General features: G+C 47.5%; 1 protein-coding gene and 1 non-coding gene across 2 annotated transcripts in view; both read left to right on the plus strand.

Annotated features, from left to right (window-relative positions):
- The window catches only part of HIP1 (huntingtin interacting protein 1), a 153,175-nt gene that overhangs the window by 84,902 nt on the left and 42,058 nt on the right, over positions 1–26,215 (plus strand). Inside the window, exons 2-4 of the mRNA XM_027126129.1 lie at positions 16,682–16,745; positions 20,770–20,912; positions 21,151–21,207. Coding sequence (XP_026981930.1) covers positions 16,682–16,745; positions 20,770–20,912; positions 21,151–21,207 — 264 coding nt within the window. The remainder of the gene's footprint in view (positions 1–16,681; positions 16,746–20,769; positions 20,913–21,150; positions 21,208–26,215) is intronic.
- LOC113630824 (small nucleolar RNA SNORA25) lies at positions 19,274–19,406 on the plus strand. The gene has a single exon (XR_003437105.1). It is a non-coding gene; the product is annotated as a small nucleolar RNA SNORA25 (small nucleolar RNA).

The following is a 26,215-nucleotide window of genomic DNA, read 5'->3' on the forward strand; positions in this document are numbered from 1 at the left end:
TTGTTTAGAGGTTGTTTGACCTCAGGGATGGTCTTCTTCAGGTACCCACTCTAGGTTTTCTGAAAAACTTTCTCCTTTTGGTTCTCATCAGAGGTCAGAGCAGGGGTTTAGTAAACAAGTTGGCTCTGGCTAAGAGTTCAGTTGTAACCATATAGGTTGTAGAGTGTAGAGCATGTGCCCGACTGGTGTGGCTGGACCTCTCCAAGCCCACTTGTTTCCCTATAAAGTGTGCCCAGCTCTCTCACCAGGGTTTCTCAACATCAGTCAGACTGCAAATGAAAGCTCTTTGCAGACTGTGAAAGGCTAGACAATAAAGGAGAAATGCTATTGTTATTATTTTCCATGCACACCTGGTCTTCACACATTTGAATGAGCCAAACAGGTGAATTGGGAAGATCTAAGGTTACCGAATTCATTGTTGGAGTCAACATATCTTCCCGCAGCTGCCCTCTTGTGTAAAATGGGACCCTATTTATTTATAAATTGCATTTCGGGAAAATTGGGTCACAGTCTTGTGAAGACCGCCATCTGAAGTGAGAAGTGAAGCTGAAGAAGGAGACGCAAGGGGTGTCACTGAAGCCACGTGGGAGAGTTTGGATTTCGCGAGATCAGAGACCCGTCGCTTTCTCAGCTGGGAGAACTCAGGAGGAAAGTGATTCTTGCTGCTTTATTTGGGTCCGTGGTGGTGGAGAGTAGAGGTAGAGGGTCAGTTATATAGTAACATGGGGGTGAGTTTGCTGTAGAAATAGAAGATAAAACAGAGGTTTGGGGGGCGGGAAGTGGCAGGCTCTGGCATTGTCTAGGTCTCTCAAGTGCCTCCCAGCTCATTCATTTGACACGGAGACACTCTTAGGAATGGGGTCTGGGAAAGGCACGGAGCTGAGGAAGGGTGGGTCCTGTGCTGTGCCACTACCTCCCCCCTGTGTCTTGAGAGAGTCAGAGCAAAGTTGCTCTGTGCTGCTGAAAGAGAAGAAACAAAACTAACCTCCCCATTAGAAATCTGGGAGGTGGAGAGTGCTGGAGAGCATGGTGCGGGGAGGAGAGGAAGTTGAGCAATGCTGGTGATCTGGGGAAAGACACAGCTCAGGGTTTCCACTCTTGCAGACCAGCTGTCTATCTGGAAACCAAGGCCATTGCGAAAGGCCACTCGAGCTTGGCTGGGTGCCTCCTGAACGATCGGGATGAATCTGATGGGCCTGCCCCAGGCATCACTTTCTAGGCAGAGGCCTGGCCCTAAGAGGGACTCTAATGAGTTCTCGGTGCAGCCCCTGTGAACGTGGCGGTGCAGTTTGGGTCACTAGGAAGGCAGAACCGAGGCTTCCTCTGTGACAAGAGAAACAGAACGGTGGGGGCCAGAGCATGCCTGTCTGAAGCCACAGCCGCCTGCAGGTGGGGAAGAGGGAAGATGGGCCAGCATCTGCTTTTCCCTGAGACCCGACGTCTCAGTATCTAACCCTCGTGCCCTACATCCTGGGACCTTCTGAAGGCCCACGTGGGTACCCTGTGGTTGTCACAGACGCTCTCCCTTGGGAGGAGGCTGCTGGTGTGCACAGTGGCTGAGACCCACAGGAGACATTGGGATGCTCAAGTTGGTGGGTGACCTGAGCTTGGGTTACACTGGGGGACAAAGTGCAGGGAAGATGCTGATCTTTGCCGGAGGATATGCAGGATGACCTGGCTCAAGGGGACTCTTCAGTAGTCCTGATAAATGAGGGAGGGAAGACGGAGCTTGTTGGCTTCTTCTCCGGGTCAGGAGGACACGATGGGGTCCCCCTTTCTGTAATCAGTTGCCCCTGTGCTGGATGGTCTGATTCAGAGTCTGTAGAGAATTTCTGAGGACCTTTGGGGATGCAGAGCTGGGGGTTCTCTCCCAGCACAGTGGCAGAGAAAACAAGAGGACGAGGGCTGCACGACAGCAAGGGGCCCGGGTTGCCCTGGGAAGGCCTCTCAGAGGCTTGAAGGTACAGGAGGGAGGCTGCTCCCGTCGGCTCTCTCACTCTGTCCCCACGGAATCTGGAACCGTGGCTGGAGGGGGTCTTGTCATGTAGACAGGGAGATCACTTCTCTGGGGGTTTACAAGCATCCTGGATAGTTTTCAGAGAAGGAAATAGAGGTATTTGTCTCTGGAAAAAGAGTGTTCTTTGCAGCCTCTCTACACCCAATCTAGAAAGATTGCAGACGGGGGAGTCTGTATTTCTTGTCTGTGTGACCCCATCAGGGGATGGAGAACCAGCCAGGGAGCTGGTTCTAAATGGGGTCACTGGTGGGGGAGGGAGGCCTGGAGTTGAGGGGCTGTTCATACACCTCAAGAGCCCCAGCGCTGAGCCCCAGGCCCTGGGAGGGGCGGAGACGTCCGTTCTGTCCCCACTGTCTCCCATACGTCTTCCTCCGGTTCTCTGCTCCCCTCCCCATGCCCCTGCGGCCTCCATTCCCCTCCTGCCTGGCTTGCTGCTTTATCTCCCTCTCCTTCCCTGGTTCCTCCTGTCTCCCCGATGTGGATGGAATGGCCTAGAGCTCCATCTGGGCCTCTTTTCCTTTTCAAAAACAGAATCAGATCCTGTTTCTCCTCTGCTTAAAGTTCTTAACGGCCTTCAAGGCCCTGCCTGGTCTGGCGCTTCCTGCCCTCCTCTCGCTCTGCTGCAGCCTGACCAGCCTTCTAGCTGTTCCCCAAACACACCAATCACACTGGCTTCTTTCACTTCACATAATACTTTTAAGATTCATCCTATAGTTGGCATGAATCAGTAGTTTTTTCCTTTTATTCCTTAGTAGCTTTCCGTGGTGTAGCTATACCGCAGTTTGTCCCCAGGTGGAAGGACATTGGGATTGTTCCCAGTTTGGGGAGGTGATGAAGACAGAATCTGGCTTCTTTTCATCCTCACTCAAGGGTCCCCATCTGGCCCTGAGACCTTCCATTTCTCACAGGTGTAGGGAACTTTTATATATATATATATATATATTTATATATATTTTTTTCTGTACGCGGGCCTCTCACTGTTGTGGCCTCTCCCGTTGTGGAGCACAGGCTCCGGACGCGCAGGCTCAGCGGCCATGGCTCACGGGCCCAGCCGCTCCGCGGCATGTGGGATCTTCCCGGACCAGGGATCGAACCCGTATGCCCTGCATCGGCAGGCGGACTCTCAACCACTGCGCCACCAGGGAAGCCCCCAGGAACTAATATATTTGAAGACACCTGTGCCCCTTCTTCCCCATCACTCTTCCCCACCACCACTTTCCCTGATTTCTGTTCTCTCATCTGACCTTCTGTGGTTCACCATCCTAGTTGGTTTCCTTTGCACACACCCACTTGATCTGTAATTCTCTTAGAATGGGGCGCCCAGAGCTGAACGCATTATTCGCTGCTCGGCAGCCTCTCCGCACGTGGTAGGATGACTCAGTACTCCAGGTGAGGTTGAAAGCTGTAAAACCAAGGATTGGCTCCTGTGCTGGATCTTCTAATTCTGTTGATGTAGCTCAAAATGAAATTACCTTCTTAAATTTTATTTTATTATGGTGGCCACATCGTACTGTTAATGAACTTACCGGGAATAAGTTTGGTCCCTTTCACCTGGGTTGCTGTTCGCCCGTATGTACTAGGATTCTGGGCCCAGGAATTTTCTGTTTTGTTGTTTTTCGCCCATGGTCATGGTCTACCAGTATCATCCAAATGCATTTACTCCCAACATCAAGATGATGGTAGCCAACAACCAGCACCTGTAAGGGCGGACATCGACCCTCGTGGACCTCCCTGTCTAGCTCAGGGGACACCAAACTTTTTCTGCCAAGGGCCAGATAGTAAATAGTTTGGGCTTTGTGGCCAGCGGCTTCTGCAGCTGTTACTCCTCCCCCCTCCTCCCCTCCTCCCTCTTTCCTCCTCATCCACCTCCTCTGCTTCCTTTAAAAATGTAAAAACCAGGGGCTTCCCTGGTGGCGCAGTGGTTGAGAGTCCGCCTGCCGATGCAGGGGACGCAGGTTCGTGCCCCGGTCCGGGAAGATCCCACATGCCGCGGAGCGGCTGGGTCCGTGAGCCATGGCCGCTGAGCCTGCGCGTCCGGAGCCTGTGCTCCACAAAGGGAGAGGCCACGGCAGTGAGAGGCCCGCGTACCGCAAAAAAAAAAAAAAAAAAGTAAAAACCAGGGGAATTCCCTGGCGGCTCAGTGGTTAGGACTACGCACTTTCACTGCCGGTGGCCCTAGTCAGGTAACTAAGATCCCACAACCAATCCCGGCTCATAGGTTATACTCAGGCTGCAGGTCAGGTCTGGCTGGCAGTCAGTAGTTTCGACCCCCAGTAGCCTCTGTTCTTTCTCATCCTTGTCAATGAGATGTTATAAGAGACTGGCAAGCACCTTGATGATGGAAAATCAGACACACACGTTGATGTTTTCCTGAAACGGTGGCCTAGAGTTTTAACGAGGAAACGAGGTCAGTCTGGCCTGACTTGCTTCCGTGAACGTAAGTTGGTGCCTGGTGAGCGGCGCCGCCTTTCCTTTTGGGAATCTCTCACGAATAACAGGTGGAATTTTGCCGTCTTCTCTTTCGGTAAATCACGATTATCTTCACCCATGTGTGGTCCTTGGGCGCCACTCCATTTCCCCACAATCTCGCCACGCGTGTCACTCTTAACCCCTCGTGTCTTCCTCGTCCGAGTCGGAAGCCTGAGCTCACTCAGCACCGGGAATTCTCTGACAGTCTCCTCACTCACCTTGGGTTTGCTCTTTCAGTGCTCTCTGCCTTTTTCAGTTCAAAGATCATCCTGGACAGAAAAGACAGAAGCAAATTAGGAGTTGATTGGGACTTCCTTGGCGGTCCAGCAGTTACGACTCCCCGCTTCCAATGCAGGGGACGCGGGTTGGATCTCTGGTGGGGGAACTAAGATCCCACATGCTGCAGCCAAAAGAAAAAAAAAAGTATCATCATCTCACCATTGCTGAAAGCAGCGTGCCCATCCCTTCCTGTTCTTTTTGCTTTTCGTGTAATAAGGTAGCCCTTTTGGGGGTCGCACACATTTTCTGGAAGCCTCATCTCATTTTGGCTTTAGCTTTCTGATCCTGCTCACACACACAGGCATAGGTAACATGTGCACCCGTGCTGCTTTCTTTTTTCATCAAGTACTTCTGAAACTGCAGTCAGAGGAGAAGGAAGGAAAGAATAGAAAGAGGAACAGGAAGAGGACGGTCTTTATCTCCCTATAAACAGTTAACTCTTTGGCGACAAGATCCACTTTCTCCCGCGTCTCCAGCGGCACTGGGTATGGTGTCCTGCACCCTGGCAGCGGGTCTGGGTACAGGGATCATCCCTCACAGTCTGGGAGAGGCCCACCTGGAGTTGTGTAGCATAGTCCTACAGCCTAGGTGGCGGCCCTGCCCTGCAAAAAGGAGGTATTCAGTCAGAATCATAACTCCTCCGTGTTTTCCACCTTTAAAAAAAAAAATTGTTTTACACGTAACATAAAACTCACCATCTCAGCCAATATAAAGTATATAATCCTGTAGCATTTAGTACATTCATGATGTTGTGCCACCAATCACAACTATCTAGCTTCAGCACATTTTTTTCATCGCCCCAAGAGGAAACCCTGTACCCATCAAGCAGTCACTCCCCATTCCCCCTCCTACCTGAATCTGGCAACTAGCAGTCTGCTCTCTGTCTCATGGATTTGCCTATCCTGGGTATTTCGTATAAATGGAATCACACAATATGTGACATTTTTTGTCTGGCTTCTTAGCATCATGTTTTTGAGATTCATCCCTGTTGTAGCCTAATCAGTTCCTCCTTTTTGTGTGTGGGGGTGTGTTTTTATCGTGGTAAAAATGTACATACCATAAAATGTACCATTTTAATCACTTATAAGTGTACAGTTCAGTGGCATTGGGTACTTCCACATTGCTGTGTGACCATCACCACCATCCCTCTCCAGAAGTTTTTCATCTTCCCAAACTGAAACTCTGTCCCCATTCAACAATAACGCTCCACTTCCCCCTCCTCCCAGCCCCTGGCAAACACCATTCTACCTGTGTCTCTCTGAATGTGACTGCTCTAGGTACCTCATATAAGTGGAATCCAACAGGGTCTGTCCTTTTGTGATGGGCCTATCTCACTCAGCATAATGTCCTCAAGGTTCAGCCATGTTGTAGCAGGTGTCAGGATTTCCTTCCTTTCAGGGCTGAATAATATTCCATTGTGTGGATAGACCATGTTCTGTGTACCCATTCCTCTGTGGATGGACACTTGGATGGCTTCCCCCAGTGTTTTCCACTTTGGTTGCTTGTTTCTTCAGTTGTTCTGGGTGCTTCACAGTCCTGGCCACCCTGCTCCCAACACAGGTTTGTACACCTATTACAGAGTTGATTGACATTTTTTAATCTTCTCAACTTTCTTACTCCATCTTCCCCTCTAGATTATCAGACTGCAGAAGAGCGAGTGCCTTTCCTTTTGCTAAACCCTTCGAAATCTGCATGACCCAGATAATTAGATTACTCACCACCTCCCCAGAAGCCAGAGGAAGGTTGGGGGCTTTAGAATGGGAGGGGAGGGAGAGATGTGATCCTAATTTCAATAGTCCTCAGCTTATGAAGTAGATAAGACTCACAAAATACTAAAAAAAAAAAAAAAAAGAGAAAAAAATACTCTTAGTCTGTTCAGGCTGCCATAATAAAATGTCATAGACTGGGTGGCTTAAACAATAGGAATTTATTTCTCACAGTGCTGGAGGCTGGGAAGTCCAAGAGCAAGGTGCTGGCTGATTTGGATCTCCATGAGGGCTCCCTTCGTGACTTGTAGACGGCCACCTTCTTGTTGTGTCCTCATGTTGTGGAGAAAAAGAGAGCAAGAGAAAGGGAACCTGCTCTGGTGTCTCTTTTTTAAGGTCACTAATCTCATCATGGGGGCCTCATCCTCATGACCTCATCTAACCCTAAGTACTGCCCAAAGGCTCCAGGTATCATCACACTGGAGGTTAGGGTTTCAACATACAAATTTGGGGGGCACACAACTCAGTCCATAGCACATACCTTTTATAAAAAGCATTTAAATGAGGCAAAGTATTTAGCCATATGGAGCCTAGCTAAGTGCTAAAGGATTGTAAGAAAGGATAACTGGATATCATTAGTTAAGGCAGCTTATATTTAAATATCAGCAAGATTTTTCATTGGAGAGAAAGAAATGTGACTTGGGAAGGGGATGATGGAGGTTCCTAGACAGGTGAGTGGAACAAACAAGGTATCACGTGGTGATGAGGATGTCTACTTGGAGAGGGCCGGGCCGAGCAGCCTTTTTCCTCTGTCAGCCCATCCACGTGTCAGGCACAGTGTGTGCACTGGGGGGGAACAGCAGGATCACACGGTCCCTGCCAGCACAGAGCTCACTGTCTAGTGGTGAGACCTACAACAAGCAAAGGAACCAACAAGGGAATTTCAGGTTGAGATAAGAGCCTCTACAGGAAATAACCAAGATGGTTGTGTCATGATAAAGAGGTACTGCAGGCCAAGGGGTGGGGAGATGCTTTAGATTAGAGAGGCTGCCTAGGAGGTGGTATTTGAACAGCCGGGAAAAGAAGGAACATCCAGCCTTGCAAAGAATGGGAGGCAAAAATCTGACCATTCCAGGCATAAGGAGCATCAGAGACAGAAAGAATTTTAAATGTTTGAAGAACAAAGAGGCAGCCCATGTGGTCGGGGTGTAACAAGTAAGAGGGCAAATGGGAGTTGACGCTGGTGTAGGGCTTTGTCCGCCGTGTGGGAGGGCAGGCTTCATTGGTGGTGGTGGGTTCTGCGGCAGGTGGCGTGATCTCAGGTGTGGTTTATCAAGATCACTCTGGCTGCTGGGCAGAGAGCCACTTGGGGAGGGCTAATCCACTTGGGAAGCTATTTCAGTGGTCCAGTGGGGACATGATAGAGGTTTGGGCTTGGCTGGAGGCAGAGGAGATGGAGAGATAACAGAGGGATTTGGGAGGCGGAAAGGGCAGCATTGCTGATGGGTTGGATGGGAGCATTGAGACAAAGGCAGCAGTTAAGGGTGACTTCTAGGGAGACTGGGAGAGGAATAGTTGGGCAGTGGGGCATGTTGGCAGAAATGAAGAGTTCAAAGCCATGGGCCTGGTTGAGATCACTCAGGAGCAGTAGAGATCTGGGGCGCAGCTGCTGTGGGGTAGAAAGCAAGGCAGGGGACTTCCCTGGAGGTCCAGGGGTTAGGACTCCATGCTTCCACTGCAGGGGGCTCGGGTTCGATCCCTGGTCAGGGAACTAAGATATCCCGCATGCCACGTGGTGTAGCCAAAAAGTAAGAAAAAAAAAGAAAGTCAGGCAGGTGGATGGCATTGAGGCTGCCGAGTAGCTGAAGGTAGCACAGTGTGGGGACAGGGACCTGGGTTTGAATTCTGGCTCCACCTGTGGCTGCCTTTGCTTCTTTGGGCAACCTGACTTGGAAAATGGGTCAGATTCCCTGCCCTCTAGGGGAGGGGGGATCAGAAGCAAATCCCCAAGTGCAGCGCCTGGTAGAGGCTCAGCTGCTACCCCTAATCAATCCGGTGACAACAGTGACGACATTCTATTATTATTATTTCTGATCAAGAGAATTCAAAAGACTTGACGTCGGACATCCACTTCCAAGTGTCACGGCCAAGACCAGAGCAGTCTCAGTGCTGAAGGCTATGTTCGGTCTTCTGTGCCTTGCTTGTCTCTTCCCTGAGACTCGTGTGACTGCGACTCGGTTCTGAATCTGTCATCCTCGCTCAGGCTGCCCCCACCTTTACCATGACGTGCCCCAGCAGTCTTTTGAGTCTGTCTCTCTCCGGCATCAGAGCCCACCCTCCCCATCGCCAGCCTCGTTCTTCTCCAGGAGGAGCTGACGGCCCAAAGCATCCCTTTCTGCCCTGCGCAGCAGGTATTAACAGGACCACCTGCCTCATCTGTTTACCCCAAGCCTCCAAACCTGACGCGGTGAGGGATGCAGCGTGCAGCCCCCGTGCTGGGCAGCATCACCAAGGCCATCGGTGGTGGCCACCTCTGGCTTTGCTGAGCAAATGCCTACCGCCCACTGATGCCCTTTTCATTCCTTCTGTGTCCTTTCTAGCCTACTTCCTCCTTTCTCCTTCTGCCCTGCCTGGTCGCAGGTTTTCCTACACTTGGCCCGGGCACTGGGCCCTCCGGTCCCTGGCTTTGGGACCTGCCTCCCGCACCGGGCACATCCTCCGTGCCTGCCCCTGCCATGGAACCTTTGCGAGCCAGCCCGGCCTTGGCAGCCCAAGCGCTGGTCCCTGCCAGCAGCTGTGTGCGTGACCTGACTGTGGCCAGCTGCCCCCGCAGCACGGGCCCAGGCCTGGCCCCCCGCAGAAGCAAGGCCCGAAGTTTCCCCATTGGCTGCAGCCTGGCTGAGGCTGTCCTGAGGGAGCAGAGGACAGGGACGGGGGCGGTGGGGGGGCGGGGAGCGGAAAGCCGCCCTTCCTACGGTGCCTGCTGATAATTGGCCCTCCGGAACCAGCCTGGGACACGAGGGCCAGCTGGGTCAGGAAGTGGTGTACAATGCTGCTCTTTCAGGGGGGACACTGCACGGTCTGAGGTCCTGTGTGACTCCGGCGAAATCTGTAGAACAGCCTGTTCTCAGAGGATGTTCTCTAACCTAGGCCGGAGGTGGGCAGTGGAGCCCCGAATTTCTCACCCTCTGCCCTGGGAGCGCCCCCCAGGCATCGCCCAGCTCCGAACCCAATTATTTAATTCAGAGAGAGTCTGGGGAGGGGAGGGACAGAGCAGATTTTCTCAAGAGACCATGAATCACATACCTGGTACTTTTTAGAGGCAGGCGCACTGGGAAGCTGTCATTAAGTCCTTAATGATTTAATAATTTATTAAGACTCTGCCCCGCCTTAGCAGCTGCGGGCCCACGAGGTCAGAAGGCAGGGTCCTCGCCCTTGGGATTTTAATCTTGGGGAGGTAAGACAATATACTTGTTGTCAAACACACGAAGAGAAATGGGAATTTAAAAAGAAAGAAGGAACGAATTCGAAATGATTGGCCAGAGTGGCCTCGCAGGTCTAAAGGAAGGTCAAGTTTGGACTGTGCTCAGAAGACGGGGCAGGATTTGGGATGCAGAAGGAAGTGAGGGGCGTGTGGCGCAGGGTGGCATCCCAGGCACCGAGCATTGCACAAGTACAGGAAACTCAGCCTAGCGTGGAACTTCCGCCCTGGATGTGTCCGGTGTCTGAGATTCCGAGGGCCCTGGAGGACCACAGCCTGCCTTTACGGGCCCAGAGGCTCAGCCCTGCCTCTGAGCCCGAAAAGCCTGCTACAGAAACCGGGTGGTGGGCCTGCAGCTGTGGGCTGGACCTACCGACTTCTCGGTAGGGAAGCGTTGATTGGAGAACTTTGGGCATGTTGGCTGCAGTGGGTGGGCACTCCCAGGAACCTGCCAGAGCTGCAAGAGAAGGGTCTGTGGCAGTCCTGACCAGGGCAGCCAAGGCTTGCAGGTGTCTTGTAGCTATTGATTTGGGTAGAGACTTCGTTCCATAGCCCAGGGCTAGGCTAGGTGCTATGTTGGGGTCCTGGGCTCGTACTGGGGCTGTGACTCTGAATGTCCACACAGAAGTTGTTTCACACTTTCCTTTTTCAGGGCACTGAAAAGGTACCTCCTCAAACTCAGGAGGACGGAGTGGCGTTTGCATCCGGTCCCTCCCCTGCTTCAAGAGCCTTCCATTGGGACTTCCCTGGTGGTCCAGTGGTTAGGACTCCGTGCTTCCACTGCAGGGGACATGGGTTCAGTCCCTGGTCAGGGAACTAAGATCCCGCATGCCACAGCACGGCCAAAAATAAAAAACAGAAGAGCCTTCTGTGGATCTCAGTGTCCACCAGGTCACAATTTCTTGCCCTTATATCCAAAGCCCACCATCATCTGAAGGACGTTTACAGAGTCTAACAGTGAGAAGGAACCTAAAAATCACCTAATCCAGCCTGAGCCTGTAAGTCTTTTTCACAGTAACCCTAAGAAGACGTTGCCATGCCTCTGCCTGTATACTTCTCATAATGGGGAATTCTCTCTTTCATGAGACAGCTTTAAGTTTATCCAAAAACGGCCTGACTGTACTTCTACCCGTCGGTCTAGTTTTGATCTTTGGAATTATTCTTCCTTCCACATGACCACCTTTAAGAATATTGATATTCCTCTAAGTTGTCTTCAGGCCCCAGGCTTATGCCAGCCCAGGTCACTCTCTTTTAGAAGTAGTCTAGTTTGTTGGTTTCCTTCATAATGTACAAGGTCTAAAACTGAAGAGTGTTTTACATGTGACTTTATCTTCATAAGGAATTAGAACCATCCCCTCCCTCATTCGGAACACTGTGCTCCTTTTAATACATCCAGAGCCAGACTTCCATTGTGATCAGCCATATCACAGCGTTGCTTATATTAAGTTGGCAGCCAAATAAAACATCTAAATCATTTTCACAGGTGCTGCTTTGACTCATATCTCCCCTGTGCCAGCGAGTTTAGACCTAAATATAGGAAACTTCCTTTATACCTGCTAGATTGCATCTAGTGAAGTTTCACCCATTTTTCCAGTCTGTGGAAATCATTTGGACTCTGGTTCTGTGTCTCTGTGGTGTGGAGGGCCATGTCTCATGTGGGGATTGTGATCCAGAGCCTGAGCTGTGGAGCCCCACTTCCGAGTCTGAGTTCCAGCTCTACACTGGCCGGTAGAGCAGCCTTGGGCAATTTACATAGCCCTTCTAAGCCTTGGTTTCCTCATCTGTAAAATGAAGATGATTAATATTAATACTCACTCGTAGGATGTAGAAGTTATAAGACTTTAATGAGATAATTCATACAAAATACTTATTAACACAGGGCTGGGTAGTAAGCACTCATTAGCTGCCATTATCTTGATGATCAGAACCACTGCTACTGCCAGTTCACTTCCTCAATCTTTTAAAAATGACTGTTTCTCACCCCAAGCCCCCCCAGCCTCATCGTCCTTTGCTTACAGTGTCCCCTCAGCCCCAGATGCCTGCCTCGTTCTGCCACCTGCCCAGCTTCAAAACCTCTGCAGCATCTTTGATTCTTCCTTCTGTTATGTTCCCTGTAACTGGGAGCTCCTACTGGCCAGTCCTATTGGAATTGCTTCATAGCCCACCTTGTGTCGGGTTCTTTCCATTTCACTTCCATCTTTTAGGTCGAGGCCTTTTTTCCTTCACTTCTCTGCTATTAATAGCTGCCTCCTTCAACTCTCTTCCCTTCAGCTGCTTCCGTCCTTTCCCGCCCCCTCCGAAGCCCACTGGCCCCCCGCACTCAGAGCTACCTCCCTTTCTGCCTTCACGTCCCGTTCTGCCCTTGCACACACGTGGCCTTGCAGCAGAACCGGCCCTCGCGTTCCAAGCCTTTCCGGAGCTGGGCTCGAGGATCCGACCACCAGAATAGTGTGACCTTGGGCAAGTGGCTTAGCCTTTCTGTGCAACAACCATAAGTGCCCCTCGAATCTGTAGGCGGCGTCATTGAGAGAAGTCAGTCAGTGGCAGGGGAGGCACCGGGGACAGACAGGTGACCCCTTTCTTCCTTAGACAAAGTTTCCCTGGGCAGCATCGCAGTTTCACAGGATCTTTCCTTCCTTTCAACATGTAGAGTACAGGATATTTTCAGTTTTCAGACACACACACACACACACACACACACACACACACACACACACACAGTCTACAGTTACAAACTCATGGTATATTATTTTATGTGGCTTAAGGGAATTTTAAGGATTTTTTGTTTGTTTTTGTAAGCAAGGCTCATACTGACCACAAGCTTGGGCAATTGGTCTTTGGTCCATCAGTATAAATAGATATTTGTGGACCAAGTCTAAACCCCACCCATCACAGTCCTCCCCAAGGCCCTGACGCAGTTTCTAGCATTTCCGGCCAACATGGATTTCTCTTTTTCCATCACAGCCTGTGCTACTGGCTGTCTCTACCAACCCCCTAGAACTTGACCACATTCAGTTTGCACCCTACTGGATTTGCATCTCTTGGTGTCATATTTAGGTCCCTTATAACTCCTTATGAATGCAGGCAACCTTTAAAGGCTCAGCAAATGTGGTCACTTTGCCCAGAGGTCTGTCTGCAGCCAGGATCCCATCATTGTTCTAGAGCCAGGAGAGAAACATAGTTGAAAGCATGTAACTCACCTGAGGAAATCTGAAGGAAAGAGGATGACGTGGGACAGGCATGGAAGAAGGAGCTGAGAAACAAGGTCCAAGGAAGGACTTGTGAAGAGGAAGCTGGAAGCGCTGGGTCTCCACAGGACACAAGTGCTGCCTCACTGGGAGATTTTAGGGGGATAAACTTTTTACTTCTTTCTTGCAGCATCTCTTATATGAGATTCCTTCTGGACTGGTCTTACCGATGCACTGACAGCCAACAGCTGTGCTCAGTGGCGCCCCCTGCGTGTGCTGTAGGGGAGAGGGAAAGGAGTATCTGCACTCTCCTTGTCTTCGGAGGTGACTGAGCATGATGGGGAAAGGACCCTGTGTTAGTCTCCTGGGGCTGCCATAACGAATTACCACATAGTGTGTGGCTTAAAACAACAGAAATTTGTTCTCTCCCAGTTCTGGAGGCTAGAAGGTCAAAATAAGGGTGTCAGCAGGGCCACGTTCCCTTTGGAGGCTCTAGGGAAGAATCCATCCTTGCCTCTTCCTAACTTCTGGTGGTTGCTGGCCATCTTTCGCATTCCTTGGCTTGTAGACACATCACTTTAGTGTCAGCTTCCATCTTCACATGGCTGTCTTCTTCCTGAGTGTCTGTGTGCCTGTGTCTTCACCTGGCCTCCTTATAAGGGTACCAGTCATACTGGATTTAGGACTCACCCTAATCCAGTATGACATCATCTTAACTAATTACATCTGCAAAGACCCTGTTTCCAAATGAGATCACATTCACAGGCGCTGGGGGATTTGAACTTGAACGTGTCTTCTTTAATAGCTTATGCTATTAAAGAAGTTGAGTCTGGCTGACAGACATAGAAAACAGATTTATGGTTACCAAAAGGGATGGGGGAGGGAGGTAGATAAATTAGGAGTTTGGGATTAACGTATACACACTACTATATATTGGGTTGGCCAAAAAGTTCGTTCGGTTAGTGAATACGTTGTTCAATAAAGCTCTTCGTGAAAATGAAAAACATCTTTTATTTGTACTTAAAACCGAATGAATTTTTTGGCGAACCCAATATAAAATAGGTAAACAACAAGAATCTACTGTAGAGCATAGGGAACTATACTCAATATCTTATAATAACCTACATGGGAAAAGAATCTGAAAAGGAATATATATATATATGTATAATTGAATCACTTTGCTGTACACTTGAAACTAACACAACATTGTAAATTAACTACATCTCAATTAAAAAAAAAGAGTTGATTCTGGTAGAGGAAAAAAAAATACGTGCGATAGTGGACTTAAAGAACACACCCAAAAGTTATGTAAACCAGATATAAAAGACCATATCTTGGTATAAAACCTATTTTGTACCAAATATATTCATACACATATACATGTACATATACATATATGACATATACATAAGTATGTATTTTTTCCAGATGAAGATTCAAACACAATAAAATACAAACAATAAAACACTTAGAGGAAAATGTAAGCGTCTACCAGTATAAACATGGGGCAGGAGAAACTGTAAGTAAACATAGAAGCTATAAAAGATAAGATGAACATACTTCACTAGGTAAGGCAATCAACAACCATGGGAACATACAAGAAAATACTCAAAACTTACTAGCAGTCAGGAAATTACAAGTTCATGGTACAATGTCGCTACACCTGTAAGACCGGCAAAAATGAAAAGAAGTGATAACCCCCGTTGGAGGGGATACTTTTGAACATCGCCAGTGGAAATGTGATTGTTAGAGCCTGTTTACAAAGCGTGACGGCAGCCTTGTTTAGATTCTGATTAGAACAGTTGCAAGAAAGTTGTTTGTTTGTTTTTTTAACACAAGAGAGAAATGTGAACACTAACCATTTGATGACATTAAGAAATTATCCTTAAAATTTTAGGTGTGATCACAGTATTATGGTTAAATTTTAAAGAGTCTTTTTTATTTTTTCTTAGAAGTTCTTACTGAAATATTTACTGGTAAAATGGTATAACGCCTAGAATTTGCTTCAGATAATCCAGGGAGCAAGGGAATCAGTGACCAATGGTATAAAGCAAGGGTCCACGCACTAGAGGTGCAGGCCAAATCCAGACCACCTCCTGGTTTTGTAAATAAAGTTTTATTGGAATTCAGCCACAGTCATTCAGTTCCGTATTCATTTAGTATCGCTGAGGTGGCTTTTTCCCTCCAGCAGCAGAGCTGAATAGTTGTGATGGAGAGCATGTGACTTGCAAAGCCTAAAATATTTACTAACTGGCTCTACAGAAAATGTTTGTGACCCCTCACCCATAAGGGTGCATGTTTGGATGCGAGTTCATAATAATTGGTGCTGGGGACTGACTATATGAGGGCTTATTAGACTAATCATCATATTTGTGTGTGCTTGGACTTTTCCATAATGAAAAGTTAAAAAAAAAAAAGTGGACCCAGTAATCTCACTCCTAGTACTCTATCCCTTGGAAACGAAAGCCTCAATTAATAAGGATATATGTATAAGAATGTTTACTAAAATAGTTTACTGGAAATAAATTGCCTCCCAATACGGGATGCTATAAATGACATCCACCCCCGCCATGGAATATTATGTTATCTTTTTAAAGAATGAGCTAGCGTTTTACCAGTTCACTTGGAGAATGTTTCATGGGATATTTTCAAGGGAGAAGAGCAAGATGTGAAAAAGTCTGTGCATGACAGTCCCAGTTTTATAGAACAGTGACAAAAATAAGCCCTTCGGAATGTAGGGGTGTGTGTGTGTGCGTGCGTGCGTGCACGCGTGCAGGATGCATAACGGGTTGCTAACATGGGTTGGGGGTAGAGTGATGTCTGTGGAAGGAAGCAAAGCAAAACAGAAAAAGGCTGTATTTCAAAAAACAGCCTACACGATACGATCCCATGTATGTGTGTGTGTAAATTATATTTACAGGTATAACGTGCTTTGCTTACTTCAGAAGAGAGTTACAATTTTTAAAACGACCAGAAAGGAGTGAATATTCGGCCTGCCCTATGATAGAAGTAAGAAAATAAAAGGGAATTTGGTTAGGAGCTGGAAAGTGCCCAAGAGCAGGGAAACAAGAGAGGAGAGTGACCACTGTCAACCCGGCCCAGCTAGGGTAGGCTCCATGGAAGGTTCTAGCTGTGAGAGAGGGGGTAGCTGGACGGTCTTTGAGCCACAGCCCCTCCCTGATCTCAGCGCCTCTTCCTCCTGCTCCCGGAGAAATAATGTTTCCCTGGAGGATGAAAGGCATCCCTTTGTGCAGGCTTTAATTGCCATGTTGGGCCAAGTGAATGAGTGGCATGCGGGCGCAGCAGCTGGGCACAGCCAATGCCAGGCAGCAAAGCCCGCTGCCTTAGGACAGCCCGGGCCAGCTGGCCTGGGAGTGCTGCCCACCTCTGCCCCCCGCAGGAGGGCCCTGCAAGGGAACAGTGGAGCAGAGGGGTCTGCGGAGGGAGGAGAAGGGGCGGGGCGTCTGGGAGGGTCCCAGCCACTGTCAGAAGCTTATTCATCTCATCCTCCTTCCCCTCCCCCCTCCCTCTTGTTTTTCAGACTGTCAGCATCAATAAGGCCATTAATACGCAGGAAGTGGCTGTAAAGGAAAAACACGCCAGAAATATCCTTTTAGATGTTGCTTGGAGGACTGACCCCAAGGGGGGTCAGATGGGGGGGGCGAATGAGGTCGGGGTGAGGCATCCTTGCTCAGCTTCAGGAAGGAGAACTGCCCCCCACCGGCCAGGCCCCAGCAGGGTCTGAACAGTGTGGGTTGGCAACAGCTGGCCTCAGAGCCCACAGCCTGTAGAGGTGGAAGGGACCAAAGCGGCCATCTGGCCCAGTCTCGCCTCTCTCCTGGGACTTAGCTTTTCAGAACTACCGAGTCCTTTGAATTTACTCTCCTTTGAGAGATTTCCTCGGGGCACCAGAGGGGTTTTCACCTGTACCATCAAAGTGCTCTGGCCCTGCACCTTGCCACACTGACCACCCCCTTGGAGACATGCTCAAATGCCCTTCTCTGAACATGAAAGCAAAACAGAGGCCTTGGCGGCAGCGGTTGGCCTTAAGCCGACACAAGGGCTCTACCATGGAAATCAGAGCCACTTGTGTGAACGGGTTCACCCCAAACCAGAGGGAAGAAGATGAGAAGGTCAGGGTGGACTAGGGAACTGGTGATTTGAAGATTTTCGCCAAGTCCCCCACGCCAAGTTGGTGGAGGTCCTGGGCAACCACCGTCATGGGTCTGTGGCTTTGGAGGGAAGTGCAGGCCACCTGGCCGATGGATTCCTCGGGACCTGCCCTTGAGGTCAAGTCCAGGTGCTCGAGGGCTAATCCCCGAATCCTGGAGGAGAGGCTGCCAGTGGGCCAAGGCTTGGTCTCTGTGTGTGCTGGGGCCAAGCACAGGGCAAGGGGAGGCTGGGCTTCTGTCTGCACTGGGAAGTTCCTTCTTGCCGGGACTCAGCATGGTGGCTGCACCACAGCCAGTTGGGTTGGAACAACCTATCTTGAAGTCATCCCACCCCCGCCCCTCCGTGGAGGAGACTCTCCAGGTTAGAAGGCCATGGAAGCCCGGCACTGCCAGTGCGATGCCCAGAACAGGTCAGGCCCTCAGGAAATGTTGCTAAGAGCATGTACTGCTCTTCACTGGAAGGAAAGCAGCTTGTCTTTAGCAGAATATGCTTTGGTTGGAATTAGGGCTTTGCTGCAAGATGGGGCTATAGAACCTCTACTGGGTACCCCAGAAGCCTGGCCCAACCGTGAGCCTAGCCAGACCTTGCCTTTTTATGCCCTTGATGCTTTACTGAGTCAAGTAAACCAAACCAAGAAAAGCCCTCATTATTGGTGGCCCAATTGATTTTCACAGGGAGTTACTCAGTCTTGACCCTTCCCTGCTAAGAATACTGATCAGTCAGTCTGGTGCAAGATACGAGGTAAGAGAGAGAGCAGTTGTCACAGGACAGTGTGCTCCTCTGGATGGGTGTGAGCACAGAGAGGGCCAGGCCTGTAGTGGCCTGGCCAGGTCACACCTTGCCAGGGAGGCCCCCTGGGGCGATGGAACAGACCTAGAGGGAGATTCTGAAATCTCATCTCTGGGGCTCTCTGACTTTCTCTGGGACCTCGAGTGGGCCCCGTGGGACCTCTGTGAGCCTTAATTTCCTTGTCTGTCAAATGAAAGTGTTGGCTGAAGAAGCTTTCAGAGGCCTAACATTCCAGCTCTGACATTCTGGGAGTCTCTCTGCCTCACAATTTCTAAGGGGTGGATAAATGTTGAAAAGATCCTCTCCATACAGTAGGGTTTTAAAGCCTAAAGATCTCACAAAACATTTATTCTTTATCAGTACTTCTAAAGAACATCAGCTACCCTCATTACCCACTGAATGAGCATTTGGAAACCTGGCTTCATTGAGAAATGCTGTTCAGACAACCATCTCTCCCTAGTGCCTGACTGGTGAACAGGTTGACACCCCCGACTGTGGTATCCACTCCTGGAGGGCTGAGGACTGAAGTCTTACTTTCTTTATATCCCCAAGTGCCTGACACGAATTGGGTGCATTAAAATGCTTAGAAAATTAAAGAAAGACAGAAAGGTCCGCTTGCCTCTTTCCAAGCTCGGGGTGCCCGGCCAGCTCCACACGCCCCTGGCTTCTGTTTCGGGAGATTGCTCTCCGGTAAAGGAGCCGCAACCTACTGTGAGAAATCATCTCAGTTGAGGGTTGGGGCCTGTCCATCTCTCCTCTTGGCTTCCTTCTAGTCCCAGGGGGCTGTGCTTGAGGTGAAACCATAAGTTATTTCAGAATCACTCTTAAGACCAAAAGCTGATTTCAGCTTCTAGACCCAAAAGTCCGTTTTCAAGGCAGCCCCTCTCAAAATGCAAATTTCAGTCCAGGGAGGGAACTTTACCACACTTTACAGCTCAGAAGCAAAACAACATGTCTTTCGGGTGAGTCTCATAGTTTCTAACCTGAGGCAAGTCTTTCCTAAATGGTGCAGTGCTTCTTACCTGAGCCTGGATTAAAAAGCCGAAAGTTCTGAGGACATTGCCATACTTGGGGTTAATGGTGCTCAGTTACTGGGTGTGTGAGGCCTGTGTAAGCATCCATTACAAAAGAAATGTGGAAATCCTCTACTAGCCTCAGAAAGGGCTCCCTTAGGTCATTTCAGAGAGGGCTGATGGGACTAAATCCAGGAGCTCTTAACGCTGTGACCAAAGATTGAGTTCTCTATTGGATATAATATTAATAGTAACTCGATAGTGCTGTGTTTTCCTGATGGAGATACAAGCCACTCTTCCATGATTGGTGATGTGGGAAAGTAAAAATAAATGTAAATGTCTTCCAAGTTAAAAAAACAGTGTGGGGGAGGCTCCCTAATTACGGAGGCCTGGAGCTCTGTTAAAGTCACTCGAGGCCAGAAGGACATTTATTACACGCAAAGCATGGCAGGCACTCCACGTGGCTGGCGGGTGTGTTTGGAATTGGATCTCAGAAGGAAGTGGCCCCCGGAGTCCGCATACAGGGAATTCAAGGTGTTGGGAAATGAAGGCACCCCTGAACGAGGCCAGGAAGGTTTTTAGAAGAGGTGGAGTGAAAGCGGCATTTTATTTACTTATTTATTTATTTACTTATTTATGGCTGTGTTGGATCTTCGTTGCTGCGTGTGGGCTTTCTCTAGTTGTGGTGAGCAGGGGCTACTCTTCGTTGCGGTGCACAGGCTTCACACTGTGGTGGCTTCTCTTGTTGCTGAGCACGGGCTCTAGGAGTGCAGGCTTCAGTGGTTGTGGCACACGGGTTCAGTAGTTGTGGCTCACGGGCTCTAGAGCGCAGGCTCAGTAGTTGTGGCACACGGGCTTAGTTGCTCCACGGCACGTGGGATCTTCCCGGCCTAGGGCTCGAACCCGTGTCCCCTGCATTGGCAGGTGGATTCTTAACTACTGCGCCACCAGGGAAGTCCCGAAAGCGTCATTTTTAAATTTAGGGAAAATACATTTTAAACAAAGACTGCCTCTTTCAGGGTAAGAGCACAATGCCTAATGGGAGAGGAGATAGACGCTACCTGGAAGAGAAGCCAAGGGTGTCAGTAGCCAGGGGGTAGGGTCCCCAGTAGGGGCCAGGGCACTTGAAGAGCTGAAGCACACCCTTGCTTTGGAATAGTGCATAAGAAAGAATTTTGAGAGGCTGTATTGTGTTGTTAAAATGTTAGTGTAATTATACACACACACCACACCCTCCACCCACCTCCCCACAAAGGCCCTACCACAAACTCGGCAAACCTAGAGGAAGGGCAGAGTCTGTCTTCCCACAGCAAAGCCCTAATTCCAACCGAAGCATCTTCCCACTAAAGGCCAACCAGAGCCACTGCTGGCCCAGAATGCACTTGTGCAAGTTAGGAAAAGACACCCCTCCCAAAAGACATGGCTGTCTCTTTGGAAATCATCTAATAAAATGGATTTTATTAGAAGGAAGCACTTTTTTGCCATCTGCCAAAAAACTGCCAGGATACTTGTACAGATCTGTGATGCCTTCATTATAAGCGGTGTCCTCTGATGGGTAGTGCCAGGCGCCATGAACAACACACAGCCCCCACGGTGGCCTTTAGAGGCTTCATCCCAGGGTTGGTTGCCTTTGTTTTCCATGACCTTCCCTCACCGTGCATACTGGGCACCCACCATGAAAAGGGGGCGCAGACCTTTTGGTCTGTTGTCAACCGGCTGCCCCTCTCCAGCAACGCTGTGCTCTGCTGGAAGTTCTGCCACGTGTTCCACAAACTCCTCCGGGATGGACACCCAAATGTGAGTTCCTGGGGCTGCAGCGGATGGGCAGGGATCCAGGGACCCATGTGGGGAAAGTGCAGTTGCCTGAGTCACAAGAGCCACTGTCCACTTTCGCACAGGGGATGGCAGCTGCCCCCATCTCCTGGCCTCTTGGGTACCAATTTCATAGACGGCTTCGTCTCTCTCCCATCACCCTCTCTCCTCCACCCCAGACCCATGTTTCACCATCCTCTGTCTCCTCTCCTTCTCTCTCCAGGTCCTGAAGGACTCTCTGAGATACAAAAACGAATTGAGTGACATGAGCAGGATGTGGGTGAGTTTGGACACGCACCCAGGGGCCACCTGTGCCACCTTATCCTTTCCCAGAGGCCACAGAACAAGGACTGTGGAATGGAGCAAATTCATCTCTTTCAGCTTGTTTAGCATTTCTCTCATGAACATCAGGGAGGGAGTCAAAGATGCCCCCAAATGGAACCATGATATCCAGAGTCTTACCTGGGGTCCCTGGAAGCTGTAGGGAAGTTCTAGGGCTTGGGAGCTTCTCCTGCCGACGGAAGTTCATGTCATAATGCTCTCTGGGCATTGGGATCCTTCGGCAGTGACACTGTCACAGGTCCTACTTCTTTCCTTCTAGTGGTCCCATTGGGGTCACAGTACATTGAGAACTGGCATTCCCAGTCCTTAATGCCAGTGGTTTTTCTCTCCTATCTAGGGATTCTCAGTGCCTTAGGAAGAGGGAGGAGGTAGGTGGCAATATCAGAATACATTGAAAAGAGTGGTTTTGTACACATACCGGAATCCCTCTAGATTCAAGGAGTATGTGTATGGACAGGAGGTAATTTGCCTTTTGAAGAATCTCCCCAGGTGATTCTGATGTGTCATTTTGCCCCACTGGTTAAGAACTACTATGTTAGCCCTTTCCTTCAAATTCTTACCCGTGTCTGTCTGCGCTCACAAAATGTTAGCAATTATGTTGTCCAATCTACCCATTATAGATGAGAAATACAGGCCCAGAGAGGGAAGCAGCTTTTCCTATGGCACAAGACTAGTTAACCTAAACAAAGCAGAGATTTGTCCCCCAAAACTTCCACCTGTATGCTAGAGAGCTTTCTATTACATTTCTGTAACATGGAAAGCTTAGATCTTTTTCCTTTGTTTGCTAGAATTTATCTGGTGTATCTTTTTTCATCCTTTTACTTTTGACTTTTCTATATTCTTTTTAATATTTTTTACATATATATTTATGGCACTGTGGCCAGAGAATCCATATGATGCTGATTTTCGAAGTATTTTTGAGACTTGCTGTGTGAGCTAGCTCATGGTCAGTTTTTGTTTAAACTTGAAGCATAGTTGATTTATAATACTATATTAGTTTCAGATGTACAGCACAGTGATTGACTGATTGACTTTTCTATATTCTTTTGTCTTAGAAATATACTTGTCCATAGCATTTAGTTGGATTTTTTAAAAAATTCAAGATGGCAGTCTTTGTCAACTGGACACTTACTCTGTTTACATTTATTATAATTCATAACATGTTTAGATTTATAGCTCCCATCTTATTTTATGCTATTTGTCCCATCTGTTCTGTTTCTATTTCTCTCATTTTTGCCTTCTTTTGGATTGATTGGGTATTTTCTTTCTCATTCAGTTTCCCCCTCATCACTAGTGGGAAGATAAAAAATAAAAGCAGAGGTTTTGTTTTTTTTTAATTTTTTGATAATGTTATCTAATAATTACAAAGTGCATGCTTACGTTATCAGCGTCTAAAATTCATATCAATGTCTAGATATCATATCTGTTTCCAGTATAGCACAAAGACCTTAGAATATTTTAACCCCATTCACTCCCTTGTATGTTGTTGTCATGCATTTTAATTTTTGTTGCTTTTAGACCCTAGAAGATATTTTATTTTAATTGTCTTATTCTGCACTCTTCATTTCCTCTTACATCTCAGGCCATCCATTTGGGATCTCTTTCTTTCTGCCTGAGTTATTTCCTTTAGAACTTCGTTTAGTGAGAGTCTGCTGGTGGCAAACAACCACTTTTACCTGATGGAGAATGTCTTTATTTCACCCTCATTCATGGAAGATATTTTCTCTGACTTTAGAATTCTGGGATAATAGTTCTTTTCTTTCAGCACATGGAAGATATTAGTCAAGATGTCCTTCCACCGACTTCTGGCTTCCATCATTTTTATGAAGTCTGCTGTCAGACTTACCATTGCTTCTTTGAAGCTAATCTGTGTTTGTTTCTCTGTTTTCAAGTTCTTAGTATTTATCTAGGTGTGAATTTATTCTAGATTCTTTGGACTTTTTAAATCTGTAGATTATTATATTTTATCAGTTACAAAAAAATTCTCATTGTCTCTAAATATTGATTTGCTTCATTCTTTGTTTTCCTCTGAGACTTTGGTTAGCAGTATTTTAGACTTTCTCACTCTATTCCCCATGTCTTTAAACCACTATTTGATTTTTTTCTACCTGTTTGTTTGTCTCTATACTGCATTCTGGATAATTTCAGTAAATCTAGCTTTCAGTTCACTTATTCCCTCTTCAGCTGGGTCTAATCTGTTGCTAAACCTCTCCATAAGGTTTTCAATTTTAGTATCATTCTCATTTCTTGGAATTTTAGGTTTGGTTTGGTTTGGTTTTTTCTAATCTGCTTGGCATTCTTTATAATTTATTGTGCCCTGCATATATTTTAAAACAGTCTCTAATTTTTTTTAGGCTTGTTAAATATAGTGGTTTTATATATCACTTTTTATAATTCTAGTATCTAAAGCCCTTCGAGGTCTGTTTCTGCCATCTGTTGTTTTGATGAATTTTGCTCCTGCTATGTAGTTTCTTTTTGTATTTAGTTACTTTTCTACTGTGAGCTGCTCATTTTCCTGGAGATTTTTTTGGTGGGAATTCTTTGAATTCTAACAAAGGCCGCTTCCTCCAGAGGGAATTGGCACTTGCATCCATTAAGATCACTCTAAATTATATTCTCAGCTTAAAAGTTATGTGAATTCTGAGCAGATCCCCTTGAGGACTGGCTCACGGGTCCAATTCTCAGCAGTAGTTTTTTCCGCCCTCTGATCACAACAGTGGTTTAAGGCAGTAGATTTTCTTTGCAGTCCTCAGGGGGGACTCCTTCAGTGCAGGAGTACATGTGTGTTATTTCCAATTTACCCTTAATTCCCCTGCATGGAGGAGGAAGTCTTTTGGCTCTTCCACTAGACTCCTCAAGTTGGGCAGGTGAGAGCCCTGCCTCCTGTTCACCACCTGGGCCTTAAGGCCCAGAAAACCAAAACTCAGGTTCACTTGGTGTGGCAAAGTGCCCCCTCCCCACCATTCCCTGAACCCATCAAGTCATTTGCTCTCTGAATATCTGAATTACTCAGTTCCTGGCCTGAGGATTTCTTACTCTCTTGCAAGTTCATTAATGCCTTCAAAGCATTTTTAATATTCCACTCAATATTGTTAGTAGTTTTCAGTGGGAAAGTCAACCCAGTTACCTAGCCTGCCTGCCTTGTTATCCAAAATAGAATTCTTTTAGGTCTTTTTTCCTATGTAGTCTGTCTCTTCCATTTGACTAAGAGTTTCTGAAGTTAGAAACTTCTTTTACTTTTTTTTTTTAAATTAAGATCTTATTTTTTTTAAGAGCAGTTTTAGGTTCACTGAACAATTGAGTGGAAAGTACAGAGTTTCCACATACCTGCCCTGCCCCCAAACACGCATAGCCTTGCCTAATGGATGAACCTACTGACACATCCATCACAATCACCAAAGTCCATAGTTTATATTACAGTTCACTTGTGGTGGTGTACATTCTGTGGGTTTGGACAAATGTATCCATCATGCAGAATATTTTCACCGACTTAAAAATCCTCTTTGCTCTACCTGTTCATCCCACCCCACCCCTACTCACTCCCCACCCCCACCCCCACCCCACCCCCAACTCTTGGCAACCACTGATCTTTTTATAGTCTCCATAGTTTTACCTTTTCCAGATGTCATATAGTTGGAATCATATAGTATGTAGTCTTTTCAGACTGGCTTCTTTCAACGTAGTAATATTCAATTAAGTTTCCTCCATGTCTTTTCATGGCTTGATAGCTCATTTCTTTTTACTGCTCAGTAATATTCCACTGTTTGGATGCATCACAGTTTATGTATCCATTCACCTACTGGAGGTCATCCTGGTTGCTTCCAAATTTTGGTAATTATGAGTAAAGCTGCTACAAACATCCATGTGCAGGTTTTTGTGTGGACTTAAGTTTTCAACTCCTTGGGGTGAAAACCAAGGAGCTCCATAGTTGAATCATATGGTAATAGTATGTTTAGTTTTGTAAGAAACTACCAAACTATTTTCCAAAGTGGCCGTATCACTTTGCATTCCCACCAGCAGTGAATGAGAGTTCCTGTTGCTCTGCATCCTCATCAGTATTTGGTGTTGTCAGTGTTCTGGATTTCGGCCATTCTAATAGGTATGTAGTGGTATTTCATTGTTTTAATTTGCATTTCCCTGTTGACATAGGATGTGGAGCATCTTTTCATATGCTTATTGACCATCTAAAGATCTTCTTTCATAAGGTTTCTGTTAAGGTCTTAGGCCCATTTTTTAGCTGGATTGTTTGTTTTCTTATTGTTGAGTTTTAGGAGTATATTTATATGTTTTAGATAACTGTCCTTTATCAGATATGTCTTTTGCAAATATTTTCTCCCAGTCTGTGACTTATTTTCTCATTCTCTTGACCATGTCTTTTGCAGAGTAGAAGTTTTTGTTTGTTTGTTTGTTTTTGCTATGTTGGGTCTTAGTTGCTGCACACGGGCTTTCTCCAGTTGCCGCGAGTGGGGGCTACTCTGTGTTGCGTGGGCTACTCACTGCTGTGGCTTCTCTTGTTGCGGAGCACGGGCGCTAGAGCACGCAGCCTTCAGTAGTTGCAGTGTGTGGGCTCAGTAGTTGTGGCTCATGGGCTTAGTTGCTCTGCAACATGTGGGATCTTCCTGGACCAGGGCTCGAACCCATGTCCCCTGCACTGGCAGGCGGATTCTTAACCACTGCACCACCAGGGAAGTCCCAGAGTAGAAGTTTTTAATTTTAATGAAGCCCAGCTTATCAATTATTTCTTTCATGGATTGTGCCTTTGGTGTTGTATCTAGAGTTATCACCATATTCAAGGTCATCCAGGTTTTCTCCTTTGTGATCTTCTAGGAGTTTTATAGTTTTGCATTTTACATTTAAGTCTTTGATCCATTCACCTTTTACTTTTTTTTTAATATAATCCATTTTAAAATTTTTTATTCATTTTATTTATTTATTTTTGGTTGTGC

This window comes from Aethalodelphis obliquidens, unplaced genomic scaffold, assembly GCF_003676395.1.
Source record: "Aethalodelphis obliquidens isolate GAN/ISIS:26980383/991018 unplaced genomic scaffold, ASM367639v1 scaffold30, whole genome shotgun sequence".
Classification (NCBI taxonomy): domain Eukaryota; kingdom Metazoa; phylum Chordata; class Mammalia; order Artiodactyla; family Delphinidae; genus Aethalodelphis; species Aethalodelphis obliquidens.